This window comes from Arvicanthis niloticus, chromosome 1, assembly GCF_011762505.2.
Source record: "Arvicanthis niloticus isolate mArvNil1 chromosome 1, mArvNil1.pat.X, whole genome shotgun sequence".
Classification (NCBI taxonomy): Eukaryota; Metazoa; Chordata; class Mammalia; order Rodentia; family Muridae; genus Arvicanthis; species Arvicanthis niloticus.
The window spans coordinates 111,866,837-111,884,453 of NC_047658.1; the positions used below are offsets into that span (position 1 = coordinate 111,866,837).

A 17,617-nucleotide genomic window follows, 5' to 3' on the forward strand; every position below is an offset into this window, starting at 1 on the left:
TCAGCTGTAGATACTGTACACTAGGAAGGATTACACAAGCAAACGGATGAGAGACTGGCCCCAGGGGACGCTCATAGCTGCAAGAGTTGGTTTCTGCTGACTTAGAGCGACTAGCAGATTTAACCCAGAAGTGTGGCATGTTTAAGACAGCTTGAGTAGGTGTTCAGGAATCCTGGAGGTTGTCTTTAATGGGTCTCCATGCCCTGCCTCCTCTCTGATTGAGACACCCAGGAGTGACTGAGAAGCTAGCCAGCTCCTCAGCCTCTAGCCCTCCAGGCAGCATTGATCATTCCTTTGTAAGCAACTGCAGGAAACAAGATAAAAATGCCTGTCCAGGCGTCCTGCCAAGGGTCCTGTGTGCCTGGGGCTTGGAACATCCAGCTTGGGCTAGGTTCTCAGAAGCAGCTGGCAGATCTGTCCTGAGAGGTGAGGGAAGTCCTGTGGACGCTCACCTTACAGCCCTGTGTGTTGAGCTGGCCCAAGGCAGCTGCAGGGCCAACCGCCGTGCTTTGCTCTTAACATGGGCTGTGTGTCTCAAAGCCGGATTGCACACAGATATACTAGCTACTAAAACCTGCTTAATCTCGGTCTTTATGAGATTTGTTTCTTCGTCCCTTGGACTCTATTTTCGTAAACTAGGTCATCTCTGACCCAAATTTAGAAAGGCCAGGTGAAGGCTCAGAGTCTTGCAGCCTGGAGAGCTGTTCTGAAACTATCTTCCCAGTGTGGATGGAGCTCCTGTGTCCCTAGGCTGTGTCAGTTTTGTCTGATTAGATCTGAAAGGAAGACCATAGAGGTTTTCAACACGGTTGGATTACTTTTGTTGTTGTGTTTTTGTTCTTGGTTGTTTTTTTTTTGTTTGTTTGTTTGTTTATGTTTTTAGTTTTTATTTTTGAGACAGGGTCTCTCTATATAACCCTGGCTGTCCTGGAACTTGCTGTGTTGACAGAGTTCATCTCAGGAGCTCATAGAGATCTACTTGCCTCTGCATGTGACACCATGCCCAGCTTGGATTTTTTTTTTTTTTTTGAAATTTTTATTCTATGTGTGTGTGTAGCCTACATGTATGTCTGTACCATGTGCGTACCTTCGGCTATCAGAAGAGGGCATCAGATCCCCTGAGACCAGAGTTTCGGATGATTGTGAGCCGCTTTGTATCTGTTCCCAGCAGCTGCAGGAGGAAGTATCTCCTGATGACAGTTGTGCTAGGCACTGATCCTGTTCTGGGAGGCGAGGCCTCCAGAGCATAGGTCTTTTACCAAGGAAGAAACTTGTCTCTCACATGATGTTAGTGCTTTCCAATATTAGAACCCTGAAGGTTAGATCTGCTACTACTCTGATCATTTGGGACCTCTTAGTTTTGTTTTTTAGATTTATTTATTATGTATTATTTACATATTATGCATGTATGTATGTATGTATGTATGTATGTATGTATGTATTTGTATGTACGCTTGCAGGCCAGAAAAGGGCATCAGATCTCATTATACATGGTCAGGGTATCTTGATCAAATCCGTCCAGCTCTCCACGCGAACCTTGTTTTTTAATCCTCTGAGTTTATTTAGCGCCCCCTGCTGGAGGGTCACTGGTCGGGCCTACTGCTCAGTGAGTCTTGTCTGCTGGCTGTACCCTTTCCACCCCCTTTTCCTTGATGTAACCTGAGCCATGAGACTAGTTTTTATTTTTGTCACTATTTTTCCATTTCTAAAACAACTAAAATAACCCCACAAAATAGCTGTGCTTTGTCGACATTTTTCTTTCATAGTCTGTGACTTTGATTTTTAACTACTTAAAAACGTTTTAAGTTTTTAAAAAGAGATTTATTTATTATTATTTATGTGGGGATTTTTGGTTTTATTTTGTTCTGGGTTTTTTTTTTTTGTTTGTTTTGTTTTGTTTTGTTTTTGAGACAAGGTCTTATTATGTATACCATGCTGGTCTTGAACTCACAGAGGTCTTCCTGCCTCTGCCTCCAGCGTGCTGGGACATTTGAGTTTCTTATGAATAAAAACAGCATCTAAGGTTATATTTGAGGGCTGAGGATATAACTCAGGGGTTGAGCCCCTGCCTAGCAAGCGTAAAGCCCTGGGCACAGCAAAACCCTGCAAATACAAACAAGGTATGTTTGAGAGAGTGGCAAAGCATTATAATCTGAAACCAGGCCAGGATCCCTGTGTGCAGCAGTTGGCAGTCCCTACCCACTGGGAGCAGTTGCCACTGTGAGCAGCTCTCTGCCTCACAGGAGCCTCTCCACCATTCCTCCAGAGACTGGGAAAATTGTGTGTTGTTCAAGATTACTCAGGTCGCTGGCTGGCCTCTTGCTTCTTCCTTGGGGATAGAAGGCTCACTGTATTGCCCAGGATGGTCTCTGGTCTCTGCCACCAGAGTGCCAGGACCACTCCAGAGACAGGCCAGTCTGCTGCACCCAGCCAGGGCTGGCTCATTTTGAGAGGCGTAGAAACTTTCAGAGTACTATGAGAGTTGGAGTCCCTTAGGTTCCTTCTGCTTTGGGCATCGCAACCTGCTTTCTCCTGTCCCTGGGAGGGTGCTTGGTTAGCCTGCTTTCTGGTAGCTGCCATTGCCACCTTCCATGCCAGTGCCTTAGCTATTTGTCTGGTCCATCCCCACAGTGGCCGCATGTCAAGCCAGACGAAGAACATCGTGAGTGGCATCCTCTTTGGCACGGGGCTCTGGGTGGCGATCATTATGACTATGCGATACTCGCTGAAGGTGCTGCTCTCCTACCACGGCTGGATGTTTGCAGAGCACGGCAAAATGAGCCGCAGCACCAGGATCTGGATGGTAACCACCTGTCACCTGCTAGGGGACCCGTTGTGGCTGACCCATCAAGTCAGAGCAGGACCCTTGCCTTGTTAGACCTTTCCTCCTTTGTCCCTTGATGTGTGACCTGTCCCCAGCCTCTGGCTATGGGAGAACTGTGGCTCACCTTGGCAATTGCATGGATGGAGCCAGAGCTGCTTTTGCTAATGGTTTCTGGGAGTTCTGCCATCTCTCTGTTCATCTCTGTGTGGCCTGTAGTTCAGGCTGGATATTGAGCATAAGTACCACCCACGAGGTCTTTGTAGCCTTGGGGGCCACTTTGCAGGCAGACACCAGATGGTTTCCTGAGCTGGTCAGATCACATGATTTACCCTAACGCATCAGTGTTCTCCATTTCTCCATGACCTTAAGGCCAAGGCACCCTGTTTAAGGGAGAGGGTTATGCCATATGCATGAGTGCTTGTCAAATTGTAACTAGTTGTGGAGACTTTTGTTTTTGTTGTTGTTTAGTTTTGGTTTTTGAGGTGAGGACTCATGTCACGCTGGCTGGCCATACATTTACTGTAGCCAAGGATGACCTTGAGTTTCTGGTTCTCCTGCCTCCAGCTTAGGCATGCACCGCCATGCCTGGCTTTTATGAGATGCCAGTGATCAAACCCAGAGCTTCATGCCTGGCTTACCCAGCTGTGTACCCACTGAAGGACATCTGAAGCTCCAGCAAGCTGCTTTTATAAGCTTAGTTCTCTGGAGTATGGGAGTATGGGGGTAGAGGATGGTGGATCACTCCCAGGACCACCCTCTTTGGCACTCAGACACCTCTCCTTCCCATACACACACCATTGTGTGTCTGTCACATGTTCCCCCACCCACATATTGTCACCACTCTCAGCTTCTGATTTTTATAAAGAAACAGTAATTTTCTGCACCCAAGGTTTGTACAGGATTTTAATGAATCTAGTCCTGGTGACATTGTCTTTCAATTTGCTTCTCAGTGGGTTCCTCCTTTGTGCTTGGGAGGAGTAAATCATCTTAACCTTGACCTTGATCTACGGGCCAGTGTGCCCCCCATCTCCCGCACTTGTGAACTTCTTCAAGGTTCCCTTGCTACCCAGCACACACTTCTGGCCTCCACTCTTTCCCAAAGCAGTTTCCACCTTATGTATGAGTTTTATAATTCTGGAGTAGCAAAACCTAATCCACGGGCCTAAAGGTCCTCTAGGATGGCCCTTGTGGCTGATGTTGAGCTGAATCCCAGAGCTCCTGAGCATCAAGAATCCTCACCTACTACACCTTGAACCCTTAGAGATGCCCTAGCTTCTGTCAGCAGGAGACAGCGGCCTTCTCTAGCTGGCCTGCACAGCCTTTGTACAGGCTGTGGGAGGAGCTCACTCTCTAGGTTGCTTGACCTGATGAGCAGGGACACACTGCTGCCTCTGGGAGTGGCTTGAGGGATCAGGCACCTCAGCTGACTGTACTCCCTATATGCAGAGCCAGCACCAGCCTCAAACCAAAGACCTTCCAGGAGGCAGACAGCCCACCTGCAGAATCACTGTCAGATCCTGGGTTCTTAGGAAAGACAGTAGGCAGCCAAACCAGAAGACTTTTTTTTTTTTTTTTTTTTTCAGCTGAGCTTTTAGTGGGATCTGTATTGTTTGACCAGAGCCTGATGGTGTAGAACAGGGAATGGCTCTGTCATAAACACTCAGCCAGTCATATGCATCTGAACCCTGGCTTTGGCTCTTTAACACAGTCTCATCTTTGAAAATGTAACTTGTATCTTCAGGCTATGGTCAAGGTCTTCTCAGGTCGAAAGCCCATGTTGTACAGCTTCCAGACGTCTCTGCCGCGCCTGCCTGTCCCAGCTGTCAAAGATACTGTGAGCAGGGTAGGTATGATTCACACCCATGCCGAGATGCCTGTGTCCTTGGGATCAATATGTCTAATTGTGACCATAAATTACAGTCTTAATCTTTGTTATTTCTTTGCAGTCTCTCCTGTACGGTTATTATAATAATGTCCCCCGACTCCCGGCCACAGAGTCCTTTTGCAGGCTAGACAAGTGTTCTACCAATGAGCTACGCCCGTAGCCCTTTGATATATATTTTTTGGATCATTCTAGTTAACGTACACTGGCTTTGAACTTTTTTTTTGTTTGTTTGTTTACTTGTTTGGTTGGGGCTTTTGCTTTGTTTTTCTTTCTTTCTTTCTTTCTTTCTTTTTTAAAGATTTTATTTATTTATTTATTTTATGTTTATAAATACACTGTAGCTGACCTCAGACACACCAGAAGAGGGCATCTGATCCCATTACAGATGGTTGTGAGCCATCATGTGGTTGCTGGGAATTGAACTCAGGACCTCTGGAGGAACAGCCGGTGCTTTAAACCTCTGAGCCATCTCTCCAGCCCTTGTTTTGATTTTCTAGACAGGGTTTCTCTGTATAGCCTTGACTGTCCTAGACTGACTTTGTACACTGGGCTGGCCTAGAACTCCCGGAGATTCTCCTGCCTCTGCCTCTAACTCCTAAGTGCTGGTATTAAAGGTGTACACAACCACTCCTGGTGAACATTTTCTTTAAAGATTTACTTACCTTTTGCATTATATGTATAAGGATTTGCCTTTGTGTATGTATGTACACCATATGCACGCAGTACCTGAGGAGGCCAGAAGAGGGTGTTGGATCCCCTGGAACTGGAGTTATAGACACTTGTGAGCTACCAACTGAGTTTTGGCAACAGAACCTGGGTCCTCTGCAAGAGTAGCCAGTGCTCTTACCTACCATCCATCCCTCCAGCCCCATGACCTTGAACTCCTCACCCTCTTGCCTTAGCCTCCTGATGATAGGCGAGTTTCACTATCCATGGCTTGACACTGTTTTCTCTGCAGCATTTTTGCATCTGCAGTGTGTAAAGGTGCTGTGTTCCACCTATTGGGGCATGTTTCCTTTGTGGTTTTATTGAGATGCAGTTTAGGACCATATGGTTCCCTTGTTTAATGTGCAAAATTCAGTGATTACTTTAAACTGGCAAATACATACAAAGACCACATTTATTATTTTTTTTTAAAAGGCTGGGCATGATGGCACATGTCTTTAATCCTTGCACCCAAGAGGCAGAGATAGGCAGATCTCTTGTGAGTTCAGAACAGCCAGGGCTACACAGTAAAACACTGTCAAAAAAAAAAAAAAAAAAAAAAAAACCAGAAGGAAGAAAATGGTTAAGGAGATGGCTCAGTCAGTAAAACACTTGCCCGGCAAGCATGAGGTCCTGAATTTGATTCATCAGAACTCATACATAATAATGACAGATTTGTAGTACACACTGTAATCCCAGTACTGGGGAGTGGAGGCAGGAGGATCCCTAGCCCAGTGAGCCTAGCCTGATTGGTAAACTTCAGGCTGCTTCCAGGGGATTGGATAGCATGTGTCAGGATGATCCCTTCTGCCTCTATCTTTCCAATGCCACCATGCATGGGTGTGTCTGTGCACTCCAACTCTCGGGAGCGCACACACGTAGAAAATTGTTTCAACTGTTTTCAATGTAAGCTCAGCAGGGCTAATTATATCTATGGCATCTTGCAGTTGTGACCACCCCAGATTGCTAGGCTTTTTTATGGCCTCGGGAAGACCCATAGCAATTAGGCAATAACTCCCATGCTCCCTGCCCCAGGCCTGCCAATTTCTGTTCCACTTTCTGTTTCTAGTTCTGCCTAGTCAGGGAATATGGCATGAGTGGGATTGTGTAATATGTGACTTTTGTGGGGTTTTCCCACTACTAGCGTTTATTTTTCTTTGAAGCAGGATCTTAACCCAGGCTAGCTCAGACTTTGAATCCTCCTGTCTCAGCTTCCCAAAGCAGGATGATTTCAAGGTTCATCTCTGTCCTAACAGGGCGTCTTCTGGTTTTGTGGCTGATAACGCCTTCCTGTGGGTAGACCAGTTATCTGTCCATCTGATGGAGTGAGTGTGGGTTGTGCTGTAATCAGGGAAGCTGGGAATATCCATGGTTTTTATCTGGGTACCTGCCACCTCTTGTTGATGGCAGTGTCCACGGGTGGGATTTCACATCACAGAGTAGCAGAGGGTGACCCTGATCTGCTGTAAAATGGCAGCACCTTAGTGCATTCCAGCTTCCAATGCTGGGGGGCACCCATATTATTGTGACTTCTGCCTTCTTTTCAGAACTGTAAGTCAAAGACATCTTGGCTTCAGGAGTTGGGTCCCGGCTTAGTGACTTAGTCCTTATAGCCCTTGGCAGGTTCCTTTCCATCTCTCTTCCAGATTGGGGAAGGGCCGAAGATGAGACTCCCAGTCTCAGCTTGGTGGTACAGCCACCTGCCTGCCCCACTCCTCTTCCTGAGACAGGATCTCACATTGCCCAGACTGGTCTTGAACGTCCTAGACTTCCCTATGTAGCTGAGAATGACCTAGAACCTCTGGTTCTTCTGCATCTGCCACCTGAGTGCTGGGGTCGCAGGCCAGCCCTATTACACTTGGTTTTATGCAGTGCCAGGGATGGAATCCAGGGCCTTGTGTGTGCTAGACAAGTGATCTCCAGCTTAGCCCTGGAGTGTGCAACCTTGGTTTCATCAGTACACACATTGCACTGGAGTTAGCCAGACAATAGCAGCTGGCTCTGCTAAAGAAAGGCCCCACCCTTCATTGTGCAAAGCTGGCCCTAAGTAGCCATGGTTGGCCTGAAAGTTTCCATGTAGACCAGGCTGGACTTGAACACTCATCGATTCCTGCTGCGTGCTGGGATTATAGGTATTGTCCATTACACTCTGCTCAAACCTGGTTTTGTTTCCTGACCAATCAGGCTTGGTGGCAGTTCTGTTTTCTGGAACTCACTCAGGTACAGGTGGGAGCTTTCAGGATTCTCAGAAAGAGTCCTGCTTGGCCAGGCAGGGGGCCACATGCCTGTCATCCTAGCACTTGGTGGGTAAAGATAGGAAGAGGATCAGGAGTTCAAGACCAGCTTCAGTTGTATAGTGAGAGTTGGCTCAGCAGTTGAGAGCACTGGCTGCTCTTTCAGAGGTTCTGAGTCCAGTTTTCAGGAACCACATGATGGCTCGCAACCATCTGTAATGGGCTCCAGTGCCCTCTTTTGGCACCCAGGTGTACATGCAGATAGAGCACTCATACATAAATCTTTGGGGAAAGAGAAGATTGTGTGTGAGATGTTCCTGTATGTTTTACCCCCAAACCTGTTCAATGTGCACACCTGTCTAAACTAAGGATTTAGACCCTAGACATGGCCTGTACTGTGACTGCCTTGTCTAACACCTGCCTGACCTCACGGGGTTGTCAGGGTTGTCCCACCTATCTCACCACACCCACCCAGGTCATCACTGAAGCAATGGCCAGGTGTTTGGGACCTCCATCAGGAAGCAGTGGCCTTAATTTATCATCCACCCACAGCCCCACTCAGCCCTGTAGGGGACTGTCTTATCCAGCCTGTGCAGAAGCAGAGGACAAACTAACTTAAGGAAGCTTTTCCAACCTTTTCTACACCGTCTTACTTTTCTGAGGCCTGTGAAGTGATCCACGTCTTGGAGGAGGGTGTTTAACTCCGCCCATGTTTTCTCTCTTCAGTATCTAGAATCAGTGAGGCCGCTGATGAAGGAAGGAGACTTTCATCGCATGACAGCACTGGCCCAGGATTTTGCTGTCAACCTCGGGCCCAAATTGCAGTGGTATTTAAAGCTAAAATCCTGGTGGGCCACAAATTATGTAAGTAATTCTGCACATAGATCTTTTCTCAGTGAGGTGTTTCAGTGTGAAAGTTCTCCACTTAAGTACCAGGGCTCACAGAGTTCTAGCTGTGATTTGGTTCCCAGCACCCACAAGGTGGCTCACAGCCATCTATAGCTCCAGTGCAAGGGATGCAACATCCTTTTCTGACCTCCACCAAGCACACACATGGTGCACATACCTATATGCAGGCAAAACACACACATGAGAAAAAAAATCTTAGTGCACACCTTTAGTCCCAGCACTTGGGAAGGCAGAGGCAGGTGGATCTCTGAGTTCAGGGTCAGTCTATTCTATAGTTCAAGGACAGCCAGGGATACACAGAGAAACCCTGACCCCTGACCCTCCAAAAAAAAATTATTTTAAAAACACAAATAATAAATAGACAAAAATGAACAGAGAAAATAGACAATAAGAAATAGAGAGAAGGATCCAGCAGAGCCAGCAGATGGTGCCAGACCCAGGCCCTATGCCTGGGAGGGCAGGAAGCCACAGGACCCTCAGCCATCAGGCTCTGGGTCTAATCCTAGGCAGCTAGCCTGCTGTACATTTAGACTCTTGTGCAAACCTTTTCTCAGGTGTGTGCCCCAGCACAATGCGCAAATCAGCATGGGTTGTAAGTCAGCAGCCTCTGGGTGGCTAGGGCAGCTTGCTGGGTAACATTGTTTGAACTTGAACTCCTGATCCCCCTGCCTGTGTGTGCATTGCTCAATAGCTCTGTGGCCCATTTTATGTATTCTAACAGTTGAGCTAAAGCCCAGACCTGACTTATGTATGTATGTATGTATGTATGTATGTATGTATGTATGTATGTGCAGAATGAAATGATGGGTGGTCTATTGTCTAGCCAGGTCTCCCTTTAATACCAGTGTGTCTCTCAACTCCTGTGGCCTGTCTGCTTAAGACAGCTTTGCTTTGGAGCCTGTCATATGCCGGAACCTTCCAGAAAGCTTTGCATACATCTGGGTGTGGCTGCTCAGCACCCTGACTTGTGTTTGTACCGTAGGTGAGTGACTGGTGGGAGGAATACATCTACCTGCGAGGCCGAGGGCCACTCATGGTCAACAGCAACTACTACGCCATGGTGAGTCGCTCTTCCATTCCCACTGCAGCCAAGATGCCTTTGTTCTGCTGGGTGGCCCCATGGCTGCCTGGGAAAGCTCGAAATGGACTCCTCCTCTTGCTTCTGCTTCTGTTGTCCAAGTCTTCATGTTGCTGTGAAGAGCCCACCTGGGGCCCATGTGTTAGACCCTCCTGTGTCTAAGGGGTCCCTGGCCCCACCCAACAGTACAAATATTTTTGCATTGCAAAGCATGTTCATGGCAAACAGCACTTGCTAACTAAGCACAGGCTGGCCTTGAACCTGTGGTAGGACAGATGAAGCTGGCGTTGTAATGGGGCAATAACAAAACGAGAGCTTGTGGTGGCTCATGCCTGCCAGGCACTAGGGAGGTGGCGACAGGGGCATCCTTGGCTACATATGTAGTTCGAGGCCCACCTAAGTTATATGAGATACTCTCTCAAAAAAGTAAGTTTGGGGCTAGAAGGATGGCTTAGCTGTTTAAGAGAGCTTGCTGCTATTCCAGAGGACCCAACTTTGGATCCCAGTGCACATGTCAGGTAGTTCAGAACCATCTGTAACTCCAGTTGCAGGAGATTGGATTCCTCTTTTGGCCTCTCTGGATACATGCACACACATGTACACTTAACCTCACACAATCACACGCATACACATTAAAAACAAAACAAAACAAAAAAAAAAAACCTCCAATCTGCCAGAAAAACAAATAGACCTAAAGCAGTAACAAAACTGTCCAAAGTTGTAAAGTCAGGCGTAGTGACACACGCCTGTAATCCCAGCACTCAGAAACCTGGGGCAGGAGGATTGCCTGAAAGCTACATAACCTGGTCTCAAAAAATAACAACAAAAACCAAAAGCCCACCTAAAACAAATACAAAGGCAGTTGTAACTGAGCAGAGCTGTGGGAGGGGGGGGGAGTGGCATCCCTCCCCCGCCCTCCCCAGCCTCCCCCCACCCCCGTGTATGCGGACCCCCGAGTCATCCCAGTGAGCCCTCTCTGCTGTCTCATCCTCACAGGAGATGCTTTACATCACCCCAACCCATATCCAGGCAGCGAGGGCCGGGAACACCATCCACGCCATACTGCTGTATCGTCGCATGGTTGACCGTGAGGAGCTCAAACCGGTGTGTAAACTTGCCTTTTAAAAAGTCTCTTGGGCCGGGCGGTGGTGGCGCACGCCTTTAATCCCAGCACTCGGGAGGCAGAGGCAGGCAAATTTTTGAGTTTGAGGCCAGCCTGGTCTACAGAGTGAGTTCCAGGATAGCCAGGGCTACACAGAGAAACCCTGTCTCGAAAAACCAATAAAAATAAATAAATAAATAAATAAATAAATAAATAATCTCTTGGCGGCTGGAGAGGTGGCACAGTGATTAAGAGCGCTGACTGCTCTTCCAGAGGTCCTGAGTTCAATTCCCAGCAACCACATGGTGGCTCACAACCATCTGTAATGGGATCAGATACCCTCTTCTGGTGTGTCTGAAGATAGCTACAGTGTACTCACATACATAAATCTTTAAAAAGAAATTTCTTGGGAGGCTAGAGAGACGGCTCGGTTGATAAAGTGCTTGCTTTGAGGAAAGCATTCAGACATGACCCAATGGTGCCCAGCCACATGACCAGTGCACAGTTGTAACCCCAGCACTGGGGAGCCAGTCAGATAAAGCTGAGGCTCCTTACAGGCCTACTCAGTGAGGTCCAGGTGCAGTTAGGGACTTTGTGAAGCCTGTGTCCATGGGTTCAATTCCTGGGATCATGGTGGGAAGAGATAACCAGCTCCTGCAAGCTGTCCTCTGACCTCCCCATGGATTGATGCACTGGCGAACTCCTCAGGAGAACTGCCTCTTCATAACCTCGGGTGGCTTAGGTGTTTATTTGGAAGAAACTTCAGTACCCTGGCACAGCTCAGCGAGTCCCCCAGGTGCTGCCCCAGGGGACGCTGAATGATGCAGTCAGACTGGGCAGTGTGCACAGGAAACAGGCCGAATTTTAATCAGCTCATTGCAAAGCTTTCCTGTGGGAGTTTTGCCTGTTGGTTTAAAATACGTTTTTATTACAGATTCGTCTTCTGGGATCCACAATTCCACTCTGCTCTGCCCAGTGGGAGCGACTCTTCAATACTTCCCGCATCCCTGGGGAGGAGACAGGTGGGTAGTGCTCACCAGGGTCTCTCCTGGGATCCAGCCTTTGCCATTCTGCTGCTCAGAACCAGGAATTGTTGAGGAACATTAGGGGAAAATGGTCTACGGGGTCTGTCCCAAGAGCGTCTGTTTCTGCATGTTCCTCCATTTGGAGTCCCTTTGTCTTTTGTCATTGGTAGTAGTTTGGGAATAGGATCTCATGTGTTCTAGGCTGGCCTAAAACAATGCACAGTTGAGGATGACCCTCTTGCCTCCCACTGGGATTATAGGCATGCATCATCATGCCCAGAGTATTTGTTGCTGCGATTGGAACTCTTGGTTTCATATATATTAGACAACTGAACCCCAGCTCTGGCCTGAATTTACTTTGTCCACTAGGCCTGAACACTGGGCAAGTTTCCAGATTTTAGTATTTTTTCAGTTGAAAGTTTCTTTCATTGGGCATTTCCCTCAGACCTCCTGGAATATTCCCACAGGACTCCTTGGGCATCTTACTCTGGCCCACATGCAGGGTTTGCTGTAAAACACCCTTGAGAACCAACTCGCCTGAGGAGCTGGACTGTGGCCCAGCTGCTTGATGTTGGCAGCCTGGCCTGGGCTGGGTGATCATCTAATCTGCTTCTAACCTAAAACATCCTTGGAAAAGACAGGGAGGGAGAATGGATGCCAGCTGGTGCCATGCAGGCCTGCTGGGGTCACTTTTAAAACGTGGTGACAAATACCTGAGCAAAATCACTTAGGGAGGAAAGATTTATTCCACTTCCTGGAGCCAGAGCCTGTAGTCCATTGTTTCTGGGCTATGGAAGGGCAAAGCCTCATGGGTACAGGGGCGTGTGAGGGAGCAGAGCTTTAACCTCTGACAGGCAGGACACAGCTCACAGAAAGGAACTAGAGTCAAGAAGGGTTGGAGAAGTGGCTCAGCGCCTGAATGTGCCTGTTTACAAGCCTGGTGCTTATGCTTGATCCCAGGAACCCTGATGGTAGGAGGAGAAAACAGACTCCCACGAGCTGTCCTCTGCCATCTACACATGTACAGGCATGCTTGTCCTCACACATGTCTAAGCACTCACACAAGATAAATTTTATTCTTGAGGGAGCTGGTTCTCTTCTTGCACCATGTGGATCCAGGCAAGGCAGCAATTACCTTTCCCAGCTGAGCCGTCTCGCTGGCTCCATCATGGTCTTTAATAGTAGTGATCATAAATATTAAAATCTGGGTAACACTGGGCATGGTGGCACGTGCCTTTAGTCCTAGTATTCAGGAGGCTGAGACAGGTAGATTTCTGTGTGAGCCCAGTCTGGTCTATGCTATGTCTACATAGTGAGTTACAGGCTAGCTAAAGCTTCTTAATGAAACCCTGTTGCAAAGACAACAAATTATAATTTATGAAAATGCAGTGTGCTCAGTGAGGTCATACAGTGCGTGCTAGCTGTCAGAGGCCACTCCTGCTCTGTTGTGGACTCCGACTGTTTGCTTCTTTTGAGACGGGAGCTCATGAAGCCCTGGCTCTTCTGAATTTCCCAGCTAGACCACGCTAACCCACAAGGTGTGTGCCACCATAACCAGCCTTTTGCTATCAACTCAAGACTTTTCACTGTGTTTGTGTGTAGGGAGGACACAGCCACACTAGAGTGATCATGTACAGGTCAGATGACAGTGCCACAAGGCTGAGGATCAAACTTGGGTCACCAGGCTTGCACAGCAAGGGTTACCCACAAGTCATCTCCCAGTCCTCCCCACCACCCCTTTTTGAGACAGGGTCTTATATAGCTCAGGCTAGCCTCTAACTTGATATGGAGAGGCTGGCCTTGAATTCCTGATCCTCCCAGGTGGTACACCATCATGCCTGGCTGAAACATTTCATATTTCTAAGATCTATTTTTGCTTTTATTTTTATGTATGTGTTGCCTCTTTATATGTATGTGCACATGAGCATGTGAAGTGCCTAGAGAAGTCAGAAGAGGCCCCAGATTCCCTGGGGCTGGAGTTTCAGGAGGTTGTGAACCGCCTGATGTGGGTATTGGGAACTGAACTCTGCCTGTGACTTACGGGAGAGATCTCATTCATCACTACATGTGCCAACCTTGTTTCATAGACAGGAAACTGAGGCTTAGATTAGAAGGGCTGGGTAAGCCAAAGGGAGTGGGTAACTCAGCATGGAGTCAAGGACCACAAAACTACTGTTAGAACTCGGAATGGAGGAAGGAGAATCAGGAATTCAAGGTCATCCTTGGCTACACAGGGAGTTTAAGACCAGCCTGGGATATGTGAAATCCTCACAAAGCACAGTGGTCAGATCTGATGCTCCCAAGGCTTTCTGACTTCTTGTCACTCACTCCTTTATGTCTTCACCACCGCAGACACCATCCAGCACATCAAGGACAGCAGGCACATTGTTGTGTATCACAGAGGCCGGTACTTCAAGGTCTGGCTCTACCATGATGGGAGACTGCTGAGGCCCCGAGAGCTGGAGCAGCAGATGCAGCAGATCCTGGATGACCCCTCAGAGCCACAGCCTGGGGAGGCCAAGCTGGCTGCTCTCACTGCCGCAGACAGGTGCGTGCGTGGCCTTGCACACCCTTCCTAGTGCTCTGCGGAGCTCTTCCTCACAGGGTAGCCCCAGAACAGCCAGAGACCATTGTTCAGTGTTGCTTTATGGTGTCAGACTGCTCCTGGATGGTGAATCACAAGGGCAGCAAATTCAGTACAGGACAGCAGGTAGATGTGGGACAGCACATGAGGGCACACGTAGAAGTGAGGTGTGGCCTTTTTTATCGAGCTATGGACATATTTGTTAATGTCACAGACTTCCTATGTGTTTAAGGGCCTCAAACCAATGCCTTAATCTTGGGGTCCTCCCTTCCTCCACCTCCTGTAAGCTTGGATTAAAGTCCTGTACCACCACATCCAGCTAACTTTCTTTTGTTTTTTCCTGAGGTAAGTGCTCCACCACTGAGCTTGCCCCTAGCCAGGGAGACTTGCTTTGTATGTGTGTGCATAGTGTATATTCATGTATGTCAATGCTGGGTGTCTTCATCTGTTCCTCTCCATCTTATATTATGAAGTCAAGGTCGCTCCCAGAACCTGGAGCTCACTGATTGGCTAGTCTGCCAGACCAAGGAGCTCTAGGGATCCTCTTGTTTCTGCCTTCTCAGTACTAGGATAATAGGTCAATGGCACAGACCCTCCCGCTTATGCAGAAAGTACTTTACCCACCGATCCAGCTCCTCCCACACCCCCAGCACACACCAGGCAAGCTTATCTTTAAGGCCAGCTCCATTGTGGGGTTGGATTGTGGGAGAGAGGAACTGCCCCATGCCCTGCTTTGAGCAGAGTAAGAAGCAGGTGGGGAGGGGTTTGCTCTCTGGGGCCAAAAGTACACCAGTGTTTCATAAAAGACCACCCTTCACAGAGCCCCTGGGCTGCGGTGAAGCTGCTGTAGGAGCCAAGGTCAAGGGGCAAATGCATTAATAAAGAATTGCTCCAGGTACTCACAAGACAACAAGGCTGTCTGTTGTTTGGAGCTTGGGACTGAGGAGGAAAACCAGGAAGTGAGGAAGGCTGTAGTCCATGCCTCATCTCCTGCTTGAGGGCTGGGGTGCACTAGGGACCTGTGGCATTTGTGGGTGTTGACACAAAAAGTTGCGAGAGAGGTGGGCAATGGAGGGTAGGCAGCACAGAGGACCTGGAAGCCAAAAACTGTGTGAGGGACTCAGAAGCGATGGAAGGAAACTATTGTAGGCCAGCTTTGAAGGGAGACCAATGTCAGCGGCATGGTGGGCACAGGGTGGTCATTGTGGGAGTATCATGTGATCAGTCCTAGTCTGGGTTCAGGGGCCAGATGGTATCTCTTCTTCCCTGCCCCAGAGTAGTTGTGGCTTGATCTCTGTGCCTCAGGTTTCCTCATCTGAAAGATAGGTATAGGTCTGTGGTGCTGAAGACATCAGTGGGCTCATGCCTGAAGGAGGCTCAGGTCAGAACCTGGCTCCAGGGCCAGGTCCTTCAGCATTTGTTATAGCTTCTGCAGGGGGATGTCTGGGGCAGGGAAGGGTGCATCTCCCTGACTGCTGCAAAGACAGGCTGGATTTCATTCTGAGCATTTGCGTGCGTGCGTGTGTGTGTGTGTGTGTGTGTGTGTGTGTGTGTGTGTGTGTGTATGTGTTGTTCCTCAGGCACTAGCTGTCCACATTAATTTTGGAGACAGGGTCCCTCACTAGCCTGGAGCATGCCCATTTAGGTGACCTGGATGGCTAACAAGGCCTGAGGATCCTGATTTTGTCTCCCAGGCCTGAGATTAGGAGCACCAGCCACCACACCTGGCTCCTTTACACGGGCTGTGGGAGTGAAATTCAAGTTCTCATGCTGACAAGCAAGCACTGTTGCCTACTGAGCCATCTCCCCACCCTGGGCAACTGAGTTTAGATATGTTTACTTTTTGTCACAGAGTGCCCTGGGCAAAGTGTCGGCAGACCTACTTTGCACGAGGGAAAAATAAGCAATCTCTGGATGCAGTAGAAAAGGCAGCGTTCTTTGTGACACTGGACGAATCGGAACAGGGATACAGAAAGGAGGACCCTGAGGCATCTATTGACAGCTACGCCAAATCTCTGCTGCATGGTAGATGTTTTGACAGGTAACTCCCTTTTTTAATCTCCAAGGTTGATGGGGGGTTGTGGGAGATGTTCCTGGGTGTGTTTGGGAGCAGCCTCCCCAAATCTGACTCCTTCCCGAGGGCTTGTACGAGGAAGGACTGAGCATCCAAACATAACTCTGCTTTCTTCCCTCCACACAAACTCCCAGGCACAGCCTAGGCCAGTTGGTTTCAAGATCTCTTCCTTTTACTCACCCCACCATCCTTCTTAACTATGGGTTACCTGGCTCCCAGCAGAAGGTGGCACATATGACAAAGTGGGGTCAGTCCTAGGAACCATCATTGGCCTTGGCTGTGGTGGTGCAGCTGCTGTGGCCCTGCCCTCCTGGATCCCCTTTCTGTAGGTGTCAAATGAGGAGGTGCCTCCAGACCTGGCAGGAGAGGGCCCGGGCCTGGTCTCTGGGTTACAGTAGTCTGCACTCCTCTGGTCCCAGGGTTCACACACATGCTGTATTATATCTTTGATACAAGAAAATATGAATGACTCTGTGTTCTGCGTGTCCCTTTTAGTCACCTTCCTGGGGTGGAGAAACCTGGAGAACTGTCAGGGATGGGGAGAAGCCATTGGTCCCTGCAGAAGAAACACGCATGTCACTTTTGGGTTCCTGTGTTGATGTAACCCTGGAAGCCTATGATCATGTTGTCTCCCTGTAGGTGGTTTGACAAGTCCATCACCTTCGTTGTCTTCAAAAACAGCAAGATAGGCATAAATGCAGAACACTCCTGGGCGGACGCACCCATCGTGGGCCATCTGTGGGAGGTGAGCCACACCACTGTTACCTGTCTGAATGTGGAAGGCACTTGGGGAAACCCAACCCAGGCCCACTTGAACTCTGCAGTATTTGTCTAATCCTCTGTATCCGTTACATTTCCCTCTCTGGGACCAAATACCTAGGAGAGATTTCCTTCAGCTTAGGCTTTGAGAGGGCATGGCCCACTGTAGGGACTGCTTGCTCACTTCTCAGTGCACCAAGGAGCAGAGACCAGACAGGAAGCAGGGCTCTGACTGTAAACCTCAAGGCCTGCTCCCAGTAGCTCACTCCTCCAAGAGTCCATAACATCCAAGATAGCACCACCAGGGCTGGAGAGATGGCTTGGTGGTTAAGAGTACTGTCTGTCATTCTAAAGGTCCTGTGTTCAGCTCTCAGCAACTACATGGTGGCTCACAACCATCTGTAATGGGATCAGATGCCCTCTTCTGGTATGTCTGAA

The 17,617-nt window shown here is 48.6% G+C and overlaps 1 protein-coding gene across 6 annotated transcripts in view; it reads left to right on the forward strand.

The window, feature by feature from the left end:
• Window positions 1–17,617, forward strand: part of Cpt1a (carnitine palmitoyltransferase 1A) — a 62,684-nt gene that overhangs the window by 30,889 nt on the left and 14,178 nt on the right. For all 6 annotated transcript variants that reach the window (XM_076914587.1, XM_034496839.2, XM_076914592.1 and 3 more), the window contains 9 exons: window positions 2,632–2,803; window positions 4,566–4,667; window positions 8,375–8,512; window positions 9,540–9,617; window positions 10,632–10,739; window positions 11,672–11,759; window positions 14,115–14,310; window positions 16,199–16,387; window positions 17,060–17,165. In XM_076914587.1, the coding sequence (XP_076770702.1) occupies window positions 2,632–2,803; window positions 4,566–4,667; window positions 8,375–8,512; window positions 9,540–9,617; window positions 10,632–10,739; window positions 11,672–11,759; window positions 14,115–14,310; window positions 16,199–16,387; window positions 17,060–17,165 (1,177 nt within the window). The remainder of the gene's footprint in view (window positions 1–2,631; window positions 2,804–4,565; window positions 4,668–8,374; window positions 8,513–9,539; window positions 9,618–10,631; window positions 10,740–11,671; window positions 11,760–14,114; window positions 14,311–16,198; window positions 16,388–17,059; window positions 17,166–17,617) is intronic.